Here is a 19,556-nt window from a genome sequence, read left to right as displayed (position 1 = left end):
TGAGCCAATCAAGGGCAAATTGGGTTTCTGTCAAGATCCCGACTGATACATCCAGCAAAAGAGATGCAGACCAGAGATTCAAACCCATAGCATTCAGTGGTAGGGGAGAAGAGAGGTAAACTGATAATAAAAGAAATAAAATTATGAGAGCCATGAGAAAGTTGTAGAAAGTGTTATGGGAGATCAAAGGCCAATTAAAAAAATACTTGGTGGCGCAGTGGTTGAGGGTCCACCTGCCGATGCAGGGGACACGGGTTCGTGCCCCGGTCCAGGAAGATCTCACATGCCGTGGAGCGGCTGGGCCCATGAGCCAGTGGCCACTGAGCCTGCATGTCCAGAGCCTGTGCTCCGCAGCGGGAGAGGCCACAACAGTGAGAGGCCCACGTACTGCAAAAAACAAAACAAAACAAAACAAAACAAAAACTTTGTAGAGGATGTGACACAGTGTTAGGCCTTTTAAAAATGTATAGAAGTAAATTTAGAAAACAAACTAGTGGTTACCAAAGGGGAGAGGGAAGGGAGGAGGGACAAATTAGGGGTATGGGATTAACAGGTACAATCTATTATACATAAAATAGATAAGCAACGAGGATTTACTACATAGCACATGGAATTATACCCCTTATCTTGTATAACCTATAATGGAGTATAATCTGTAAAAAGACCAAATCACTATGCTGTACACCTAAAACTGACACAATACTGTAAATCGACTATACTTCAATTTTTTTTAAAAGTAGAATTGAGACAAGTGGATACGAAGGAAAGAGTTTCAAATACAAGCAAAGGCAATGAGGCAAAAAAGCACAAACCGCATGTTGGGAACAGAGGTGGTTTACTCCTGGAAGTGGGGGTAAGCTTATGGATGTTTTTTCACAAACTGTATCCTACAGAACTCCACTGTTCTATGACATGTTACTACCATATTGAAAAAAAAGGGGCTTCCCTGGTGGCGCAGTGGTTAAGAAGCCACCCGCCAATGCAGGGGACATGGGTTCGAGCCCTGGTCTGGGAAGATCCCACATGCCACGGAGCAACTAAGCCCGTTCACCACGGCTACTGAGCCTGTGCTCTAGAGCCCTCGAGCCACAACTACTGAGCCCGCGAGCCACAACTACTGAAGCCTGCGCTCTAGAGCCCACGCTCTGCAACAAGAGAAGCCACCGCAATGAGAAGCCCGCACACTGCAGCGAAGAGTAGCCCTCGCTCACCACAACTAGAGAAAGCCCGTGTTCAGCAACGAAGATCCAACACAGCCAAAAATAAAGAAAGAAAGAAAGAATTTTACTCATTCATCATTCAATCGTTTATTAAATAAAAATTAATGGAGCCTTTATCCTGAGCCAGGCTCTGTTAGACTACAGAGGGAAACCATAGGGACTAGAAGAAAAAGACAGAGTTCCCACTCATCAGAAAATCTGGACCGGGACTTCCCTGGTGGTCCAATGGTTAAGACTCCGTGCTCCCAATGCAGGGGGCCCGGGTTCAATCCCTGGTCGGGGAACTAAGTTCCCAGATACCACAACTAAGACCGCAGGCCACAAGTAGAGAAGCCTGCACACAGCAATGAAGAGCCCACACAGCAGGAAGGAAGGAAGGAAGGGAGGGAGAGAGGGAGGGAGGGAGGGGGGAAATAGGGAGGAAGGGAGGAAAGAAAGACTGTATAACGATCTTTAAGAAAAAAAAAGCTCTGGACTGCTTGACGTTGAACATGAAATGAAAATATATAGTTACAATGTAAGCTATAATTTCAATACAATTCTCTGAAAACACAGAGAATGAACTCCTTATCTAGCAATGAGGGGTTTGGAGGCCTTCAGAAAAGAGCTGATGTTTAAGCTTAAAGGATGAGTAGAATTTGCCAGGAAAAAGGAGAAACCTCATGAAAAGACACTGAATTTGAATATCCAGACCCCATACTTAACTGCATAAAAGATTACTCCTTATAAGGCAGAAAAGAAAGAATCCAATATATATGGATAAATATGAACATAAATTTAAAATAAAAGGATTTTCCAAAAATGGCTTTTAAAGTTATAGAGATTTGGGAGAACTTTTAATAACGTAAATGTAAAGAGAATATCAAAAGGTTATGAAAGTCTATTTCAAGGCCAGCAGCTCAGCTGCTTCTCCTTGAGTTAAAGGAAGAAAAAAAAATCTTTTTTCTCTTTTGTTCTTGATCATGAGATCCAACATGCAAGTTAGAGTACATCAGAGAAGTCCAGCACTGGCCTCTGGAGACTTTCTGAATTTGAACAGAGAAAATGAGCAACACACAGTTATTTCAAAATGTTTCTAATTTTTCAGCTTAGAACACTGCCCACGGTATACAGGAAATTGCCAAAGCCTGTTTTTCTTCCTAATAATTTTAGATTGCTATATTCTTTTAGGTAGGATTAGAGTAAAGCTTTCCTTTGCTGTGCAGCTTTTTCTTGTTTTTTTTCTTTTTAGGTTACCATATGTACCTATGTGACAATTTTACTCTACAACTACTTTATATTTTAAGGTTTTCTATAACTTTACATATTTATATTCATAGTGTACTGATTACTTATATTTCCAAATACTTAAAAATGAGTAATCTGTACGTAACAAAACAGGAATTTTAAAAAAAGTTTTAAGTGCAATACAAATACATTTATTTTGTTTTATTAAGTGCTATAAAGATGATTTTTAGTGGCTCTTTTTGTTAGCTTTTTCTTTTTTTTTAATTATAGGAGTTTGTTGTGGTTTTATTTTTTACCATGCAAGATTTTAAATCCCACCATCATGAGAGAAAAACCTGGTTTTGCCCTTAAAACACTGACAAATATATAGACCTGACAGTGTTAGCATTCAGTAGATGTTTGTTGAATAAATGAACTGATGGTGCCATAGGGAGATTGGAAGAGGAGACAAAAATCTAACCCTGGCTCCCATTTGAATCTGTAACTCTTCCTAAATTCAGTACAGGCAGCCCTCTGTATCCATGTGCTCACCTAACCATGGATCAAAAAATATTTGAAAAAAAAAATCCGTAAATATCCAAAAAGCAAAACTTGAATTTGCCACACCAGCAACTATTTACATAGCATTTATACTATATTAGGTATTATAAGTAACCTAGAGGTGATTTAAAGTATATGGAGGATGTTTGTAGATTATATGCAAATATTATGCCATAAGGAACCTGAGCATCCTTGGACTTTGGTATCTGCGTCGGTCCTGGAACCAATCCCCCATGGATACCAAGGGATGACTGGACTAGGAAACTCTTTGTTGCCTACAAACCAAACCTATGACAAAAGACTTGGGGTTGAACAAAAAAAGTCTTGAGATAGTTTTTTCTTGGAAAGCCTGGATTAAACTTTTTAGCATTGATACTATAACAATTTGATTGATTCATTCACTCATTCAACAAATTTAAAAACATTTATTAAGCACTTAGAGGAACAGTAGTGATAATAATAATAACAATAGGTAATACCAATTCAGAATTTCTTTTGTGCTGGCCCTGTACTATGTGCTTTGTACTGATTATCTCACTGAGTCCTTACAACAGCCTGAAATAAGCTCCATTGTACAGAAGAGAAAAGTGAGGCACAGAAAGTCATATAACTTGCCCAGGATCACCCAGCAACTAAATGAATTCTAAACTGAGTCCAAGCCAGTCAGACTCCAGAGTTCCACAAGCTTTGCTACCCTAGGACCACATGCTGGGTGCCCAAAGATAAAAATATATGTGGATCATCCTTCCATAAGAATTACAATGTTGTAGACTCAAAGACTGTAAGAGCAGGTCATCTAGGCTCTCTTTTTACAGATGAGAAATCCAGGTTAAGTGAGGTGATTTATCCAAAGTCACCCAGACAGGTTGAGAATGCCTCTCTCCCAACCCTTTGTTGTCTCTCACTCCATTTCTCTTTTCACTCCCTACACGGAGCTAGAAACTTCCACTTACTGAGTGAACTCCTAGAGCCGTATTATCACCACAGAAATAAGAAACCAGATGGAAATGATTTTTAATTATGTACGTTTATCTCCTTAGAAATAATCCTCATTGATACCTTTCAAACTGGCAAATTGTTGAAGCTGCACGTGGATCTCGACCTCGTGAAACATAAGCACTAAGGGGAGGGATAAATTAGGAGTTTGGGATTAACATATACACGCTACTATATTTAATATATAAAATAGATAAACAACAAGGTCCTACTGTATAGCACAGGAAACTATACTCAGTATCCTGTAATAACCTATAATGGAAAAGAATCTGAAAAAGGACAGATATATATGTATTACTGAACACTGCGTTGAACACCTGAAACTAACACAACGTTGTAAATCAACTATACTTCAATTAAAAGAAAATCAGCATTAAAACTGAGTTTAGCAGTTTATAGAGGTGGCGTTGGGTCTTCCCCCTCCCTGCCACACCCTAGGTTTCCAATTATCTTTCAGTCCCATCTTGTCTCCTGCACTGAGGCCATGTAACAGGTCGTTACTAAGTGATTGCATAACTGGAACAAAAGCAAGATAGAATCAAAAGGATATTTTGAGCTCAAGCGACAGCAGCCACTGATTCAACCTCCTGATTGTTAGCACAAGAAAAGGCAGGTCTGGGAAGCAATATAACACAGCAGAGCCTGCTGAAAGAGTAGGACAGACTGGGCAGAACTCACAGCCTAGTGGTACAGCACTGGGTATCCCATTTAACCACTTTGAACCTCAGTCTCACATGTAATAAAGTATATTCCACACTACCTGGCACATAATACGCATTCAACAAATATAGCTGTAATTATTACAATCCCATCCTAGTTCGGCCCTCTTCATTCACCCCCAGATTGCCCTCATCTACACAGTGGAGGAACCCAACGGGATGTTTGTTGAAGCTTTGCTCAAGTCTTCATCTTCTGAGTTGCAGCTCAAATTCTACCACCTCATGGGAGACTTTAGCACCTGCCGGAGCGAGAATTAATAATTCCTCCTTCCATGCTCTCTAGCTGTAGCCTGATCCAGCCTACATCTCACTTTCTCCTGTATTTGATTTTGTTTCGTTTCTATCCAAAGCATAAATTCCTTGAGATGAGGGATATTTGCTTTCTTTCTCACAGCCCCTGTACCTTATACAGAGTGAGCACTCACTAAATGTGTGGGCCTTGCCCTGAATGCGTTTTTAACAACTCAAGTGCCATACTCATGAAAAGTATTTGAGAATTACGATTATGGAGTTGAACTGAGTTCTTAAGCAGTGAGGGTTCTGGTTTTTCTGGTGGTATTTTTTTTTTTTTCAGGTAGCAGAGTGGGGCAAATACAAAAAAAAATAGCAAATATCTAGGCTCAGCATGAGGACTCCTGATACACAGGGCATTTCTCTTTGGCGTCAAAGTTCTCTACAGATTCGTTGTTGTTGCTGTCCTTATGGCAATCACAGTGACAACCTTAGAGCCAGGTAGCATCCTCTCGTTTTACTACTGACAGCTCCAGGAAACAAGAGAAGTGGGTGGAGCTTGTTCAAACCCACAGTTCCGCAGGTCATCTGTAGTTGGAGCTCCTGTCTGGGTAGGGGCAATAGGCCTGAGGCTGGCTCTGGGAGTGGAGCTAGGAGAGGGCACAATGGGTCCTTCTGTGCTTCAGTTGCTCTCTCTGAATGATGGGAATAAAATCATCTTGTTCTCCAAGATTCTACTTCCCTAAATTGGTGACACTAATGTCAGAAACCACCAGGACAAATGAGCAATGAATGTCAAAGTAGGTTGAGGTACTCCTGAAGGATGGTGCTGCAAAGCAGAGAGAAGGCACATTCTTTTTACATAACAGATGTAACCATAGCTAATATTTATTAAGGGCTTACTGTGTGTCAGGCCATGTGCTAAGCGTTTTATGTGTATTAATTCATTCAATTCTTCAAACACTGCTATGAAGTAGTCGTCATTTTACTGAGGAGAAAACTGAGGCACAGAAAGGTCAAGCCAAAAGCTACACAACTAATAAGAGGCAGAGCCTGGAATAGTACTCACATAGTTGAATGCCACTGGCATACTCTTAATTATGTTGCTGGACTGTCTTCCTGTGGCCATCTCTTTATTTTGGTGCCTAACACAATGCTTTGCATGTAATAGGTGCTTTACGAAGTCTCTCCCTTCTTCCCCTCCTTCTAATTCCGCCCCCGGCTTCTCTATTAAGTTAGGTATTTGACTTTTAATGGTGTATCTCCAAATGGAAGCTGGAAAGCCAAAATTTATTTTTTTCACAGTTATGATTAAAAAAATGAATATGAACACATTCTGGATCATTGGGATAACCATCTGATACCAAGTACTGCCTTGTGATCTCAGTGCCTGTGTGAGCTATGCCTTGCCACCAACACTTATCACTTTACTCGTTATGCTAATAAGAAAGGAATAGCACAAAGTTAATCTCTAATTATGTATCAGAGTCAAATGAAAGCCAACTATTACAATAATATAGGGTGTGAGCAGAGGAGGTGTGGTACCTGGAAGGGAGGAAAGAGGTGAGAAAATCGAGTCAATACAGGGCACTTCCCACACCGTAAGAGTGGTAGAGCCACGCAGAGCTCAAATGTACTCACACCTGGGCAGTCAGTACCACGTGTTGCTAGTAGTAGTTGAGTAAACATTAGTAATTTAAATTTTACAGTTCTGGGAGGAGAATTTTATATTTAACTTATAAATTTGTTTTGGTTTTATTCCAAAGTTGTTCAAAAGCTGTAACACAAGTTTATATCTCGTTTTATGTTTATAGTAATGCAACGTTTTAAAAGAAAATAATTTAAGCCAGGAGTGGGTTGGTTTAAGAAAATTTTGCCCTTAAAATAGTGCCCTCATATTTGAGAATCACCACACAGTGACACGTGTTGGGGCTTTCCTATTTAAAATCGGTGGCAAACACAAGCACCTTGGTCTGTCATTAACACGTTGGTGTGAAACAGCCTGTTAGGTCCTCTCTTTTCGAGAGCAGACTTTGGTGGGAGACAGGCAGGCTAAAGGGCTTCACAGAAAAAAAAATGCGGCCTCAGTGCATTGGGGCAAGTCATTAAGCCCCGAAAAACCTCCTCCCCTGCCTTACCTGTCAAAGAGGGGTAATCTTTTTGAATTATGGTTTTCTCAGGGTATATGCCCAGTAGTGGGATTGCTGGGTCATATGGTAGTTTTGTTTGTAGACCTACTAGAGAATGGACTTGAGGATATGGGGAGGGGGAGGGTAAGCTGTGACAAAGCGCGAGAGAGGCATGGACATACATACACTACCAAACGTAAAATAGATAGCTAGTGGGAAGCAGCCGCATAGCATAGGGAGATCAGCTCGGTGCTTTGTGACCACCTAGAGGGGTGGGAGGGAGACGCAAGAGGGAAGGGATATGGGAACATAGGTATATGCATAACTGATTCACTTTGTTATAAAGCAGGAACTAACACACCATTGTAAAGCAATTATACTCCAATAAAGATGTTTAAAAAAGGGGGGAGGTAATTTGTACCTTCTTTGCCCGTTCTGTGGGCCCCTTGCCCACTGGGTGAGGAGGTGGCTCCACCCGCTGGTGCCCGGATAGAGAGAGCTGAGGCCGGTGGGCTCCCCACCCAGCCGGTTACTGGAAGCTGCAAAGCCCCTGCCCTGCTCCGGGCCCCAAGCACCGCACTGGGCGCTGCTGCAGGGGATGCAAAGCGTTGGCGGTCCTGCCACCAGATCGCGGGTTTCCGCCCCTTTGAGGCCCCCAAGAGACTGGGTGAAGCGGAAAGGAACTCGGGCATCACCTCAAAACTTTGAAAACCCTCAAAGCGCATGTGGGGTGGGAAGCGCACAGGTTTGTCTCCAACTCTTCAAACTTGCGGAGGGGCTTTTCGCGCACCAGGTGTGGCCCGCGGCCCCAGATCTCCGCTGTCGACTTTAGGGGCCCCTGGTCTTTGCGAGCAGGCGGCGGACCGCAGGCAGCGAAGGCCCCAGGCTCGCTCAGGAAGGGTTGCGCGGGTCCCCGGGCAGGGCGGGCCCTTCCCCGAGAGCCGGCGCGAGCTGGCACGGAGAGGCCGGGACAGGCGAGCGGCGCCGGGGCCACCTGCGCGGGGCCGCAAGGCCGCGGGTCCTCCCGGCTGCGCGCCCGGCTCGGACCGGCTGCGGGCGGCGAGGGGCGGGGGCGCGGGGCGCGGGCGGGGGGCGGGGGGCGGCCGAGCGGCTTCCCCGAGGCCGGAGGCGGGGCGGGCGGGCTCCGGAGGCGCGGGGGGCGGACCCGGCAGCCGCCTGCACTGCTTCCCCGCCCGCCCGCTCGCACTCAGTTGCGCCGCCGAGCCGGCATGGGAGCTGCGCGCGCCCTCCCGGCCCCCACACCTGTCTGAGCGGCGCGGCGAGCCGGGGCCCGGGCGGGCGACCCGGCGCGGGTGAGTGAGGGCGCTGGCCCAGCGGGGGCCGTGGAACAAAGGGCCGGTGGGCGCGAGGCGGGGGGACCGCGGGCTGCGTGGCTGGGGGGGACGGCACTGGAGACCTCGCCTCGGCTACCCTCGGGGCTCGAGGGGTGCGACCGGCGGCCTGGGGGAGCTCCGCGGAGACTCAGGAGCTGCAGGGCATTTGGATTCACGCAGTGTCACCCGTGGATCGGGTGGGGAAGGAAAGTTGTGCAACTACCATCCCGGATGCTGGGTGGGAGTAAAGAAAGAGCCCGCTCTGGGTACGCTGTCCTCCGGCTGGAAGATGATAACACCGGCGCCTCCTACGTGCACACACAGACACACACACACACGCACACCCTCACTTTTCCCCTTGAGTTTTGCACATACGTATTCCAACAAGATTTGAACATTAATTTTTAAACCCTGGGCATGTGATTGTGAACAAACCTTAGCAAGCAAGGAGACTGCAGCAAAGAGGCTCTTTTCTCTGGTGCCTTGATTGATAACCCTGCGCATCCCTAGAAACTACTGTCCGTGAACTATCAACAGTTGCTGGAAGCAAATATTTCTTCCTGAGCCTGTGGACATTCATCACTAGTTAACGTTTAAAAAAACAGTTTGAAAAAAGTTTCAAAAATGTTTTAAAAGAGGAGGGAGAAAAATTATTTAGATGAAGGAAAACTACCACTCCCCTCCGGAATACAAATTAAGTTTGCTTTCGAACATCTCATGAGAAAGCGGCTGATAAAAAGCCTGTTTGTTTAATTCCCTTTTGGGTGACATCCATGAGACTTCAGAAACAGCCCCTGGCTGATGGAAAGCTCCTGGTTGTTCAGGATCGGTGTTGGCTTAGGGTTGCCGTCTCTTAGCGTCTGAAACTGAACTTGAGGGGTCTCTGTGCCCTCCTTAGGAGCAGGCAGGCCAATGCCAGAATCGTTTTGACGAGGCCCTGTGGTAAGGAGTTGAATTTATGGTTTGAAGTCAGCTGTGGCCAAAAGCTGAATTCCAAATTAATATCAGGCTATTTATTGCACTTGTTTCAGAATCATACCTGTGCATAAGAGCATTTAAAATAGACCTTATAACTGCATCTCTTAAGAAGTCTGTCAGACAGGAGTGGATTGGAGGTGGAGTGGGGAAAAGGAACTTAGGAACTGCCACGAAAGCCACTATATGTACTTGTGAAAGTGTTTGTGATCATATGCACACCGTCTGCATTTGAATAGATTGTTTCACTTGTATTTTTGCCACTTAAGTCAAGAGATAACTCATCATCCTTTCCATTGCCTGACCTGGAAAGGAAGCATTTTTTTTTCCAAGGTAACTAATATGGATCTCATTTTTGTAACAGTGACAACTTATTCAGGTAGATGGTGAATGTGGGTGCATTTTTCTGTCTGTAGTATAAGTGCCAAAGTGCCCATTAGTGGGTCTGAGAACACTTCTGGCCCCTGTCTGCAGTGTTTAAGAGTCTCAGGTTCTCCTGCACATCTTTTCTCATAGATCCCTTAGGATTTAATCCACCAGCCATTATTCATGCCTAACTCCCCTCCCCCGCCCCCAACTCCAGGGAATTCGTTTCTCATGGTCTCACCATTGACAGTTTTATACTCTGCTCTTGTTCTGCTGCCAGGTTTGTCCCAGGCTCACTAGGGTAGTTCATTTTGCCTAAAATCTGATAGAGAAGAAGTTAAACTTCGTTTGACCACAAGATTATGTTTAGGGTAGCTGGGCTTGTAAGTACCCTGCATTTCTTTCCTGTACAAGACTGTAATTCTTAAACCATTATGTGATTAGGTTTGTTTCCCTTTAACAGGTTCTGTGCCTCAGGAAAATGAGAGCATGCCTGGCTGCAGAGTATTCCCAGAGCTTTGTTCATTTTTAGCTATTTGCTTTAGGAATTAGCATGGTTTCACTGTTCAGTATCCCTGGGCAGAGAGTCCATGGAAAAACCCTTTGCCATCCTTCCAAATGGTGTCCAAAACTTTTATCCTCACAAACTTCCCTGCTGTTTCTTCCTGTCATTACCATTTATAGTGGTCACAGGGATTCAGACGTTGTACAACAGAGAACTTATATCCTGAGGATTAGATTTTCCCTGCCAGCACTTCTTTGCTATAGGAGTTAAACCATTATCCCAAACACTTGCCCTCTTGAGGAGACCTGTGTTGTTGCAGTTTTCAAGGTGTAGAACTGGCAGAGAGCCATCTCAGTGCCACGGTCTCCAAGCAGTGATTGTTGTCTGCACATCTGATAATGTGCAATGTCCCTTCACTGTAAGGTTATTAGTGGGCTTATGAAGTGGCAGCATCTTCATAAGGTATAAATATTTTCAGACAGTGGACAGAGGGACAGCAGCTCATGTTGAGTGATGGAACATGGAAAGTGTAACCCTCTTGTGAGTCAGATATACAGAGCTGGAAAAGGAATCCTGTTTCCATATTACTAAGCATGGCGAGAAAATATTTGCTGACCTTCATTTTCCATTCTTTGTCATTTAGGTGAAATGATGCATGAAAATACTTAGTCGGGAAGTTTAAAAGATAATTATGTATCTAAGGACTCCTTATCCAGTAAAGGCTTATTCCTAGAAATGAAATGTTGTAGACCTGAATTATTTTGTCCAGATTTTTTAAATTAATTTATTTATTTTTTAACTTTTTATTTGATATTGGAGTATAGTCGATTAACAATGTTGTGATAGTTTCAGGTGTACAGCAAAGTGATTCAGTTATACATATGCATGTATCCATTCTTTTTCAAAATTCTTTTCCCATTTAGGTTGTTACATAATATTGAGCAGAGTTCCCTGTGCTATACAGTAAGTCCTTGTGGGTTAATAATAAGGATAAGATTTGGAAATGTTCATTCCTTTTTTAAGGTGTGAGTTTTCCAGACAGTTCTATAAGGATAAAATGATTCATTTAAAGGCAGGAGAGAATTAAAAATTATGTGACCCATTAGTTACTTTTCCAGTAGTGAGATTATGACTGTTTTCATCCTAGAGTGTTTATGTTTAAATAAACTTAAATGGGCATAGCTAAGGCTTACCAAGAGTTTATAAAAATGGAAACAATAATTGTCTCCTGGGGAATTATTCTAGTATCAGGTGAACTGGGAAATTAATGCAAAGCCACCAACCTAATTTTAAAGTGTTTTATTAATGGGGAAGGGGTCAGGGCAAGGTGTGAATGCCTTAGGAAAGGCCCTGAGTTGGAGTAGGGCGTGTCCCCCTCCTCCTCTCTACCCCAAGACTTTCCTAAGAGCTTTCTCACCTAGCCATCCTCCACTCCATTCTTGAAAGCTGCCCTCTGCTGGAGGCCTTTGTTTCCTTTGCAAACAGATAAGGGAAACCTTGCTGTCCAGACAGGCAAGAGATCAGCATGATAAATTTTCCTTTTCCTTTCCCCTTGTGCCTCCGCCTTCCACAATTCTTTGAGTAAACGCTCCTGAGCAGTAAATGACAGTGCAGACGCTGTCTATAAACAACATAATGCCTGACCTGGACTTTTGTGTCCCTGGAAAATTATAAAATGAGAGAATCTTGGACCTGGAAAAACCAGAGCTAGAAGACTAAGAGATCATTGTTCATAACAATTTCTAAATCACCCTAAATACACATTTGGTAAAGGAGTAACTTATGAAGCTTGTAACTTTAATACAGTTGTCAGTTTAAACCCAGGTGGGGACCTGAGAACATACAACTTTCTCTTCCAATTTCTGATCAGGTATTTAAAAACCAAATCAATTTGGAATAATTTGACCTGCATTAATTTCTAAATCTGAATTAAAGTTGTTTTTTTTTTTTTTTTTTTTTTTTTGCGGTACGTGGCCTCTCACTGTTGTGGCCTCTCCCGTTGCGGAGCACAGGCTCCAGATGCGCAGGCTCAGCGGCCATGGCTCACGGGCCCAGCCGCTCCGCAGCATGTGGGATCTTCCTGGACTGGGGCACGAACCCGTGTCCCCTGCAACGGCAGGCGGACTCTCAACCACTGCGCCACCAGGGAAGCCCTAAAGTTTTTTTTTAAATACAGTTTTATAGCTTTCAGAGTTAGATAGAAACTTATTTATTTATCTTATTTATTTATTTTTGGCGGTGTTAGGTCTTTGCTGCTACGCGTGGGCTTTCTCTAGTTGCGGCGAGCGTGGGCTACTCTTCTTTGAGGTGCGCGGGCTTCTCATTGTGGTGGCTTTTCTTGTTGTGGATCATGGACTGTAGGCGTGCGGACTTCAGTAGTTGTGGTGCACGGGCTTAGCTACTCCACGGCATGTGGGATCTTCCCGGACCACGGCTCGAACCCGTGCCCCCTGCATTGACAGGCGGATTCTTAACCACTGCGCCACTGGGAAGCCCTAGAAACTTTAATGAAGATATAAAATGTTCTCAGAACAAGGTCTTACCACACAAAGTAATGAATAGAGTTGAAATAATAATATAGGGAACTTGTAAGCGATGCTTCAAACTAAGAGAATTAGTGTTTTTGAGGTATCTGAAAAGTTTATTTTTAAGGGATTAGAGCTTTACCCTGCCCTGTTGGTTTAGCAGTTTTACTTATAGATGGCTGACTTCTCCTAAACTGGCTGACTGCCCAGAATTTCACTTGTGAAGGCTCTGGATTAGATTAGATGCTATTCGTCTAGAGTCTTAATATTCTAGCCCTAGTCTGCAGTAGGCTCTTTAGTGCCCTCTAACAGCATCCTGTGATCTGTAAGTGGTCCGGGAGGCCCTCATTTTGCTGAAGAACAAATTCGATTCTGTGTGCTGAGAGGCTGGAGTGAAGCTGTGGCCAGTGAGAGCCAACACGCATACCCCAGAAAAGACTTGTTCCTGTGTCTCCACACCCACTAACTGGTTTCTAAAAACACTGTTTACTTTTTGAAAGGCAGACATTTTTCAAAAAGGTATGCCATGGTGACCCATGTGAAATGAGGCATGCTTTAAGACCTTGGAAAGTATTTTTTAAACAGGGGTTTACTATACAGGAAAAGCACTTGGAAAGGTGAAATTAGAATCGATTTTGCCTGAGAGGGGGTTAATTCATTAACACAAGGTTCTTAGATGTATGGTTTTTTTTTTTTTTTTTTTGCAATTTTAGTACATTAACAATGTTATTTATTTATTTATGGCTGTGTTGGGTCTTCTTTGCTGTGCGCAGGCTTTCTCTAGTTGCAGTGAGTGGGAGCTACCCTTCGTTACGGTGCACAGGCTTCTCATTGCAGTGGCTTCTCTTGTTGCGGAGTGCAGGCTCTAGGCACATGGGCTCAGTACTTGTGGCACACGGGCTCTAGAGCTCAGGCTCAGTAGTTGTGGCGCACGGGCTTAGCTGCTCTGCGGCATGTTGGATCTTCCCAGACCAGGGCTCGAACCTGCGTCCCCTGCATTGGCAGGCAGATTCTTAACCACTGCACCATCAGGGAAGTCCCTACTTCAGCTTATCTTAAGAAAGAACACACAGAATCCAGAGGTCCAAGTTGCCAAGTATTCCTGTTTTTAAAATATTATTCTTGGGAGAGAGAGAGGAGGAGATGAGATAGTATGATCTTATATATTATCATGAGTTGTAGATATTTTCAAGGGGCAGGAAGAACATGACAGTTAAAATATGCTCATATTATCAACTAGAACATACCTTTTGAAATCCTAAATCTGAAATTTGTATGTTAATTGGATCTTAGGAGTACAGAGTGCAAATTATTTACTGCAGTAAATAATTTGCACTCTGTAGGACTGTGCCAATGGCATGTGTCTTTAGCTTTATCCATTCATCCAACCGTTGACATTGTCTATTGGCTGGGGTGTCAGGGAAGAGAATGGTAGGAACAAGTCTGAAACTAGTTCAAATACACTTTTAAAAATCCATCTAGGGGGCTTCCCTGGTGGCGCAGTGGGGAAGAATCTGCCTGCCAATGCAGGGGACATGGGTTCGAGCCTTGGTCCGGGAAGATCCCACATGCTGTGGCAACTAAGCCCATGCGCCACAACTACTGAGCCTACATTCTAGAGCCCGTGCTCTGCAACAAGAGAAGCCACCACAATGAGAAGCCCGTGCACCATAACAAAGAGTAGCCCCCCCAATCGCCGTGACTAGAGAAAGCCCGCGGGCAGCAACGAAGACCCAACGCAGCCAGAAATAAATAAATAAATAAATAAATTTATAAGGAAAAAAAAGGTAAGCTGAAGTAAACTTGGCTTAACACATCTGTTGCTCAGTGTTAGCAGGCATTAATGTTCTCCATGTTATAGTCAAAGTGAGGAGGGGATGGTATGTAGGGGTCCAAGCTGAAGCCCTGTGGGAAATACATGATTCCTCCTAGTACATATCACACTTGGCAGGGATTCTGGTGTGGGGGGCATTTCGTCACCTACACAGCAACTTATACAGAGAAAAGGCTGTCCAAGCCCTAGGTATGTCCAAGGTCTGGGTCCTCGGCTAGGAGATGGGAATAATCAGAGAGAACCATCCCCTGGAGTCTCCTGAAGTGTTGTCCTCACCACACCTAATCCACCTGCGAAGTCCCCCTTAGGGAAGAGGGCTCTACCTGCATTAGCATCCCCTCCCTCATCCATTTAGTCCTGGCAATACCCTCAACCAGCACAAACACTTGTGTGAATGTACACATGCCCCCCATGATTTCAAGGATTTAGAGAAATAATTAGATATATTTCCTCCATGCCAAAGGGCCCAAGGACCCTTCCTGTTTGGAAAAATGGAGAGAAACAGTTTCAAGGAATCAGGAAGTCCCAAGGAATTGGCTTTTCCAGCACTTCATTTCTTTCTTTTCCAGCCACGCACTTGACAGAAGTGGAATCAGAAAGAGTCAAACAAAACAGTTCCCAGAGGCAGGTGGGGCAAGCACATACTGGAAAACATAGTGTGTGCATATTGGGAGTATGGCTTGGCATGCTCAGCTGGACTAGATCAGATCAATGGGATTTTCCAGTTTTAGGTAAAAGAAAGCAAAAGGCACCCAGAAGTTGCTGGCAGCTCTGTATTCTCAAAGAGGAAGCGTGAGAATAGTGAAACAGTTTCTTCCTGACTCCCACTCCCACTATGTCCCACTAGCTTCTTAAGACCTAACCCCTCCTTGTCCTTGTTTTGGGGTCCTTCATTGTGAATGAATTAACCTACCTGCTATTCAGCTTCTCTTGAACAGAAGATTCGGAGCCAGTCTGAGCCAACTGATGCTTCAATATTTATAAGAGTACTTCCAATCATCTTTGTTGTTGTTGTTTCTCTTATGGGATGATTGTTCCAGGTCTTTAAACATACCTTTCAGGATAAAATCCAAACTCCTTCATCTAGTATACACAGCCCTGCATAATCTGGCTCTTGCCTGCTGCTTCCACCCTGTCCTCTCTTCCACCCTTACTGAGCTTAGTGTGTTACTGAAGTGACTTGTACTGTTGCCTGTCTCCTTGCCCTTGCATAGACTGTTTTTCCCTCTTTCTAAGTGTCCCCTTCACTCTGTCTTAGCTACTTTCTATTCAGACTTAACACCCATCTCAAGCATCACCTCCCCCGCAATACCTCCCCTGTTCTTCTTCTCCCCACAACTGGATTCCACGCCCTTTCTTTGAGCTACCATATCATCTATGTGCATCTCTGTCATTAGCACTCAGCGTGCATCATTCAAAATATTTTTTCACAGATGTAGAGAACAAACGTATGGATACCAAGGGGGAGGGGGGCTGGGATTAACTGGGAGATTGGGATTGACATATATACACTATTGATACTATGTATAAAATAGATAACTAATGAGAACCTACTGTAGAGCACAGGGAACTCTACTTAATGCTCTGTGGTGACCTAAATGGGAAAGAAATCCAAAAAAGAGGGGATATATGTATATGTATAACTGATTCACTTTGCTGTATGGTAGAAACTAACACAACATTGTAAAGCAACTATACCCCAATTAAAAATATATATATAGTTTTTGAGCCACACTAATCATTCATTCATTCACTCTTCATAAATACAAACTATCCATTCAATAAATCTTTGTTGAGTTGCTAGCATAGGCCCAAGTTCAAGGCATTTAGACTAGCTGGGAACACAGATGCACAGACCTGAAAAAGTAACCAATAGTTACTTGAAATAGGAATAGAAATAGTCACAATGTGATACTTGATGCAGTATTAGAGCTTTAGATCTTTAACAAAGACCCTGGTAGTATACAACAAAATCCAAAGGATGAAGGAATATTTGGTTTGTCGGAGACCTGGTTACTCTGAAACTAAACTTACAATAGTTAAGGTTGTTCTAAATTCAAAACAAAGCGAAACAAATAAAACAAAAAAAGTCTCATTCCCTCTCTCAATCACTCACCATTTAAAAGCAATCAGAGTCCCAGTAAGTGTGACACTGTGGACCCATCCCTCCTTGATGCCTTAGTCATTCAATAAACTGCGTAATTTAAATTTACCCTCGAGATGAGCAAGTTACTTTAAACATTTTCGAAGTACATCCTATAATGAGATTGAGAGGAAGGAAGGAAAGAAAAGCAGGGGGACCAGGAAGGTAGGAGAGGATGAAAGTATAGAATCAAGCACAAAGAAGGCTCAAAATTGTATGGATATCAGGGCTGGTCAAGCAATTCATCTGTGAATTAATGACTCCATGCACCTGCCCTGCAGCAGGCCGTCCTTAGGGACACCTTAAACATCAAGGGGAATGAATACCCAATTTCATTTTGGGCACCCAGCCACAGGAACAAACAAGGTCAAGCCCTTGCGTTGTGAGTGAGACCATTACCTAGGGATTCCTCTCCACACCCCGATTAATGAGCAGGGTTCACAGTCTTAAAACAACGGCATGCCCCCAGGCTGCCTCCCCAGCAAAGGAGCGCTCAGCCCCTTGCCCTCCTGACCTGCTTGTCTTTGTTCCTGCAGGGTGGTGCTCAGCATGGCGGGGACCCCAGGGCTTCTCCTTCTCCTCAACATTCTCCTCTGTGCTGTTGGGCAGGTGAGCCCCTACAGCGCCCACTGGAAACCCACCTGGCCTGCCTACCGCCTCCCCGTGGTCTTACCCCAGTCCACCTTAAACTTGGCCAAGCCACACTTTGGGGCCGAAGCCAAATTGGAAGTGTCCTCCTCGTGTGGCCCCCAGTGTCATAAGGGAAGTCCACTACCCACTTATGAAGAAGCCAAGCAGTACCTGTCCTATGAAACCCTCTATGCCAACGGCAGCCGCACCGAGACACAGGTGGGCATCTATGTCCTCAGAAGTGGTGAGGGTGAGTCTTCGGGAAAGTCTCGAAGGAAGCGGCAGATTTATGGCTATGACAGCAGATTCAGCATTTTTGGGAAGGACTTCCTGCTCAACTACCCATTCTCAACATCGGTGAAGTTATCAACAGGCTGCACCGGCACCCTGGTGGCGGAGAAGCACGTCCTCACGGCTGCCCACTGCATACACGATGGGAAAACCTATGTGAAAGGAACCCAGAAACTTCGAGTGGGCTTCCTAAAGCCCAAGTTTAAAGATGGTGGTCGAGGGGCCAACGACTCGAGCTCAGCCGTGCCCGAGAAGATGAAATTTCAGTGGATCCGGGTGAAGCGCACCCATGTGCCCAAGGGTTGGATCAAGGGCAATGCCAATGACATTGGCATGGATTATGACTATGCCCTCCTGGAACTCAAAAAACCCCACAAAAGAAAGTTCATGAAGATTGGGGTAAGCCCTCCCGCCAAGCAGCTGCCAGGGGGCAGAATCCACTTCTCCGGTTATGACAATGACCGACCGGGCAACTTGGTATACCGCTTCTGTGATGTCAAAGATGAGACCTATGACCTGCTGTACCAGCAGTGTGACGCCCAGCCCGGGGCCAGCGGGTCCGGGGTCTACGTGAGGATGTGGAAGAGACAGCAGCAGAAGTGGGAGCGAAAAATTATTGGCATCTTTTCCGGGCACCAGTGGGTAGACATGAACGGTTCTCCACAAGATTTCAACGTGGCTGTTAGAATCACCCCTCTCAAATATGCCCAGATTTGCTATTGGATTAAAGGAAACTACCTGGATTGTAGGGAGGGGTGACACGGTGTTCCTTTCTAGCCGCTCTTAATGGTTTTCTATTTTAGGAGAGGCCAAATTTTGTCATTGGGGTGGGTGTGTGTGTGTGTGTGTGTGTGTGTGTGTGTGTGTAAAATGTGTTATAATATCTTTTACCTAATTTTTTTAAATTGCAAGATGACTGGCTGTATTATTTGAAAACTGGTTTGTGTATCATATATCATTGAAGCAGTTTGAAGACATACTTTTGCATAGAAATAAAAAACATACTGATGTTTGGGTCAATAGGGAAGATTTAGTGATTAAGTTAATCTTTCACCTTTTGAGAACTTTGATTTTTATTTCATCTGAACTTGTTTCCAAAGCTTATATTAAATACGTGGCATATGGGAGATATAAATTCTTATGTGTGTGTATGTGTGTATTTTCTCCTGAGGTTCAACTTGCTTTGTTTTGTTTCTTTTAGCACCTAATCATTAATGTTTCCAGATGGCAATGTTCCCCACCACATACAACTCTTAGGAACTTTCACAGTACTTTTTAGACAGGCAGTTATAATATTTTGGATTTGGGGGCATTTGCACAGAAGTCCTGGATCAGTAAAATAATTTATTGATTATACTGGTACACATATTAAACTGTATCCTACAGTAAGTATCCCAAGCATCTTTCAAGTTTGAAATAGTTTCTTTTCTGGAGACTGTTGCTGTACTTTCTGGGAAGCCTTTGCATGTGGCTCTGCCAGCTTTTGTAGTCGCACCAGAGTAAGCAAGATTGTTTATGCCAATCCTTCCATTTAACAGGATTTCACTCACATTTCTTGAACTAGCTGTTTTCCAGAAGACAATAATCAGGGCCTAATTAGAACAGGCTGTATTGCTTCCCAGCTAACAGTTGTGGTCACACTAAAAACAATCATTGTATTTTACCCCTGGAGTGTAGCACATCTCATGTTTTATCATTTGGATGGAGTAATTTAAAATGAATTAAATTCCAGAGCACAATGGACACATTGCTTGGCAGATGTCACAACAGAATAACCACTTGTTTGGAGCCTGGCACAGTCATCCAGCCTAATCAAAATTATTCTGCATAGTTTTCAGCACGCTTTCAGGGAGCTGTGGACTTGTGCAATTTGGAAACTTTTCTCTCTTAC

The 19,556-nt window shown here is 44.0% G+C and overlaps 1 protein-coding gene across 1 annotated transcript; it reads left to right on the top strand.

Annotated features, from left to right (window-relative positions):
* The first annotated feature begins 8,315 nt into the window (after positions 1-8,315).
* PRSS23 (serine protease 23) lies at positions 8,316-18,800 on the top strand. Its single transcript, XM_079707982.1, has 2 exons — positions 8,316-8,375; positions 17,281-18,800. The coding sequence occupies exon 2, from the start codon at positions 17,294-17,296 to the stop codon at positions 18,422-18,424; it is 1,131 nt and encodes a 376-aa protein (XP_079564108.1). The 5' UTR covers positions 8,316-8,375; positions 17,281-17,293; the 3' UTR covers positions 18,425-18,800.
* Positions 18,801-19,556: the final 756 nt, after the last annotated feature.

This window comes from Hyperoodon ampullatus (assembly GCF_949752795.1).
Source record: "Hyperoodon ampullatus genome assembly, chromosome: 7".
NCBI lineage: Eukaryota > Metazoa > Chordata > Mammalia > Artiodactyla > Ziphiidae > Hyperoodon > Hyperoodon ampullatus.
Note: the sequence above shows the minus strand (reverse complement) of the source record. Positions and strands in the feature narration are given on the sequence as shown.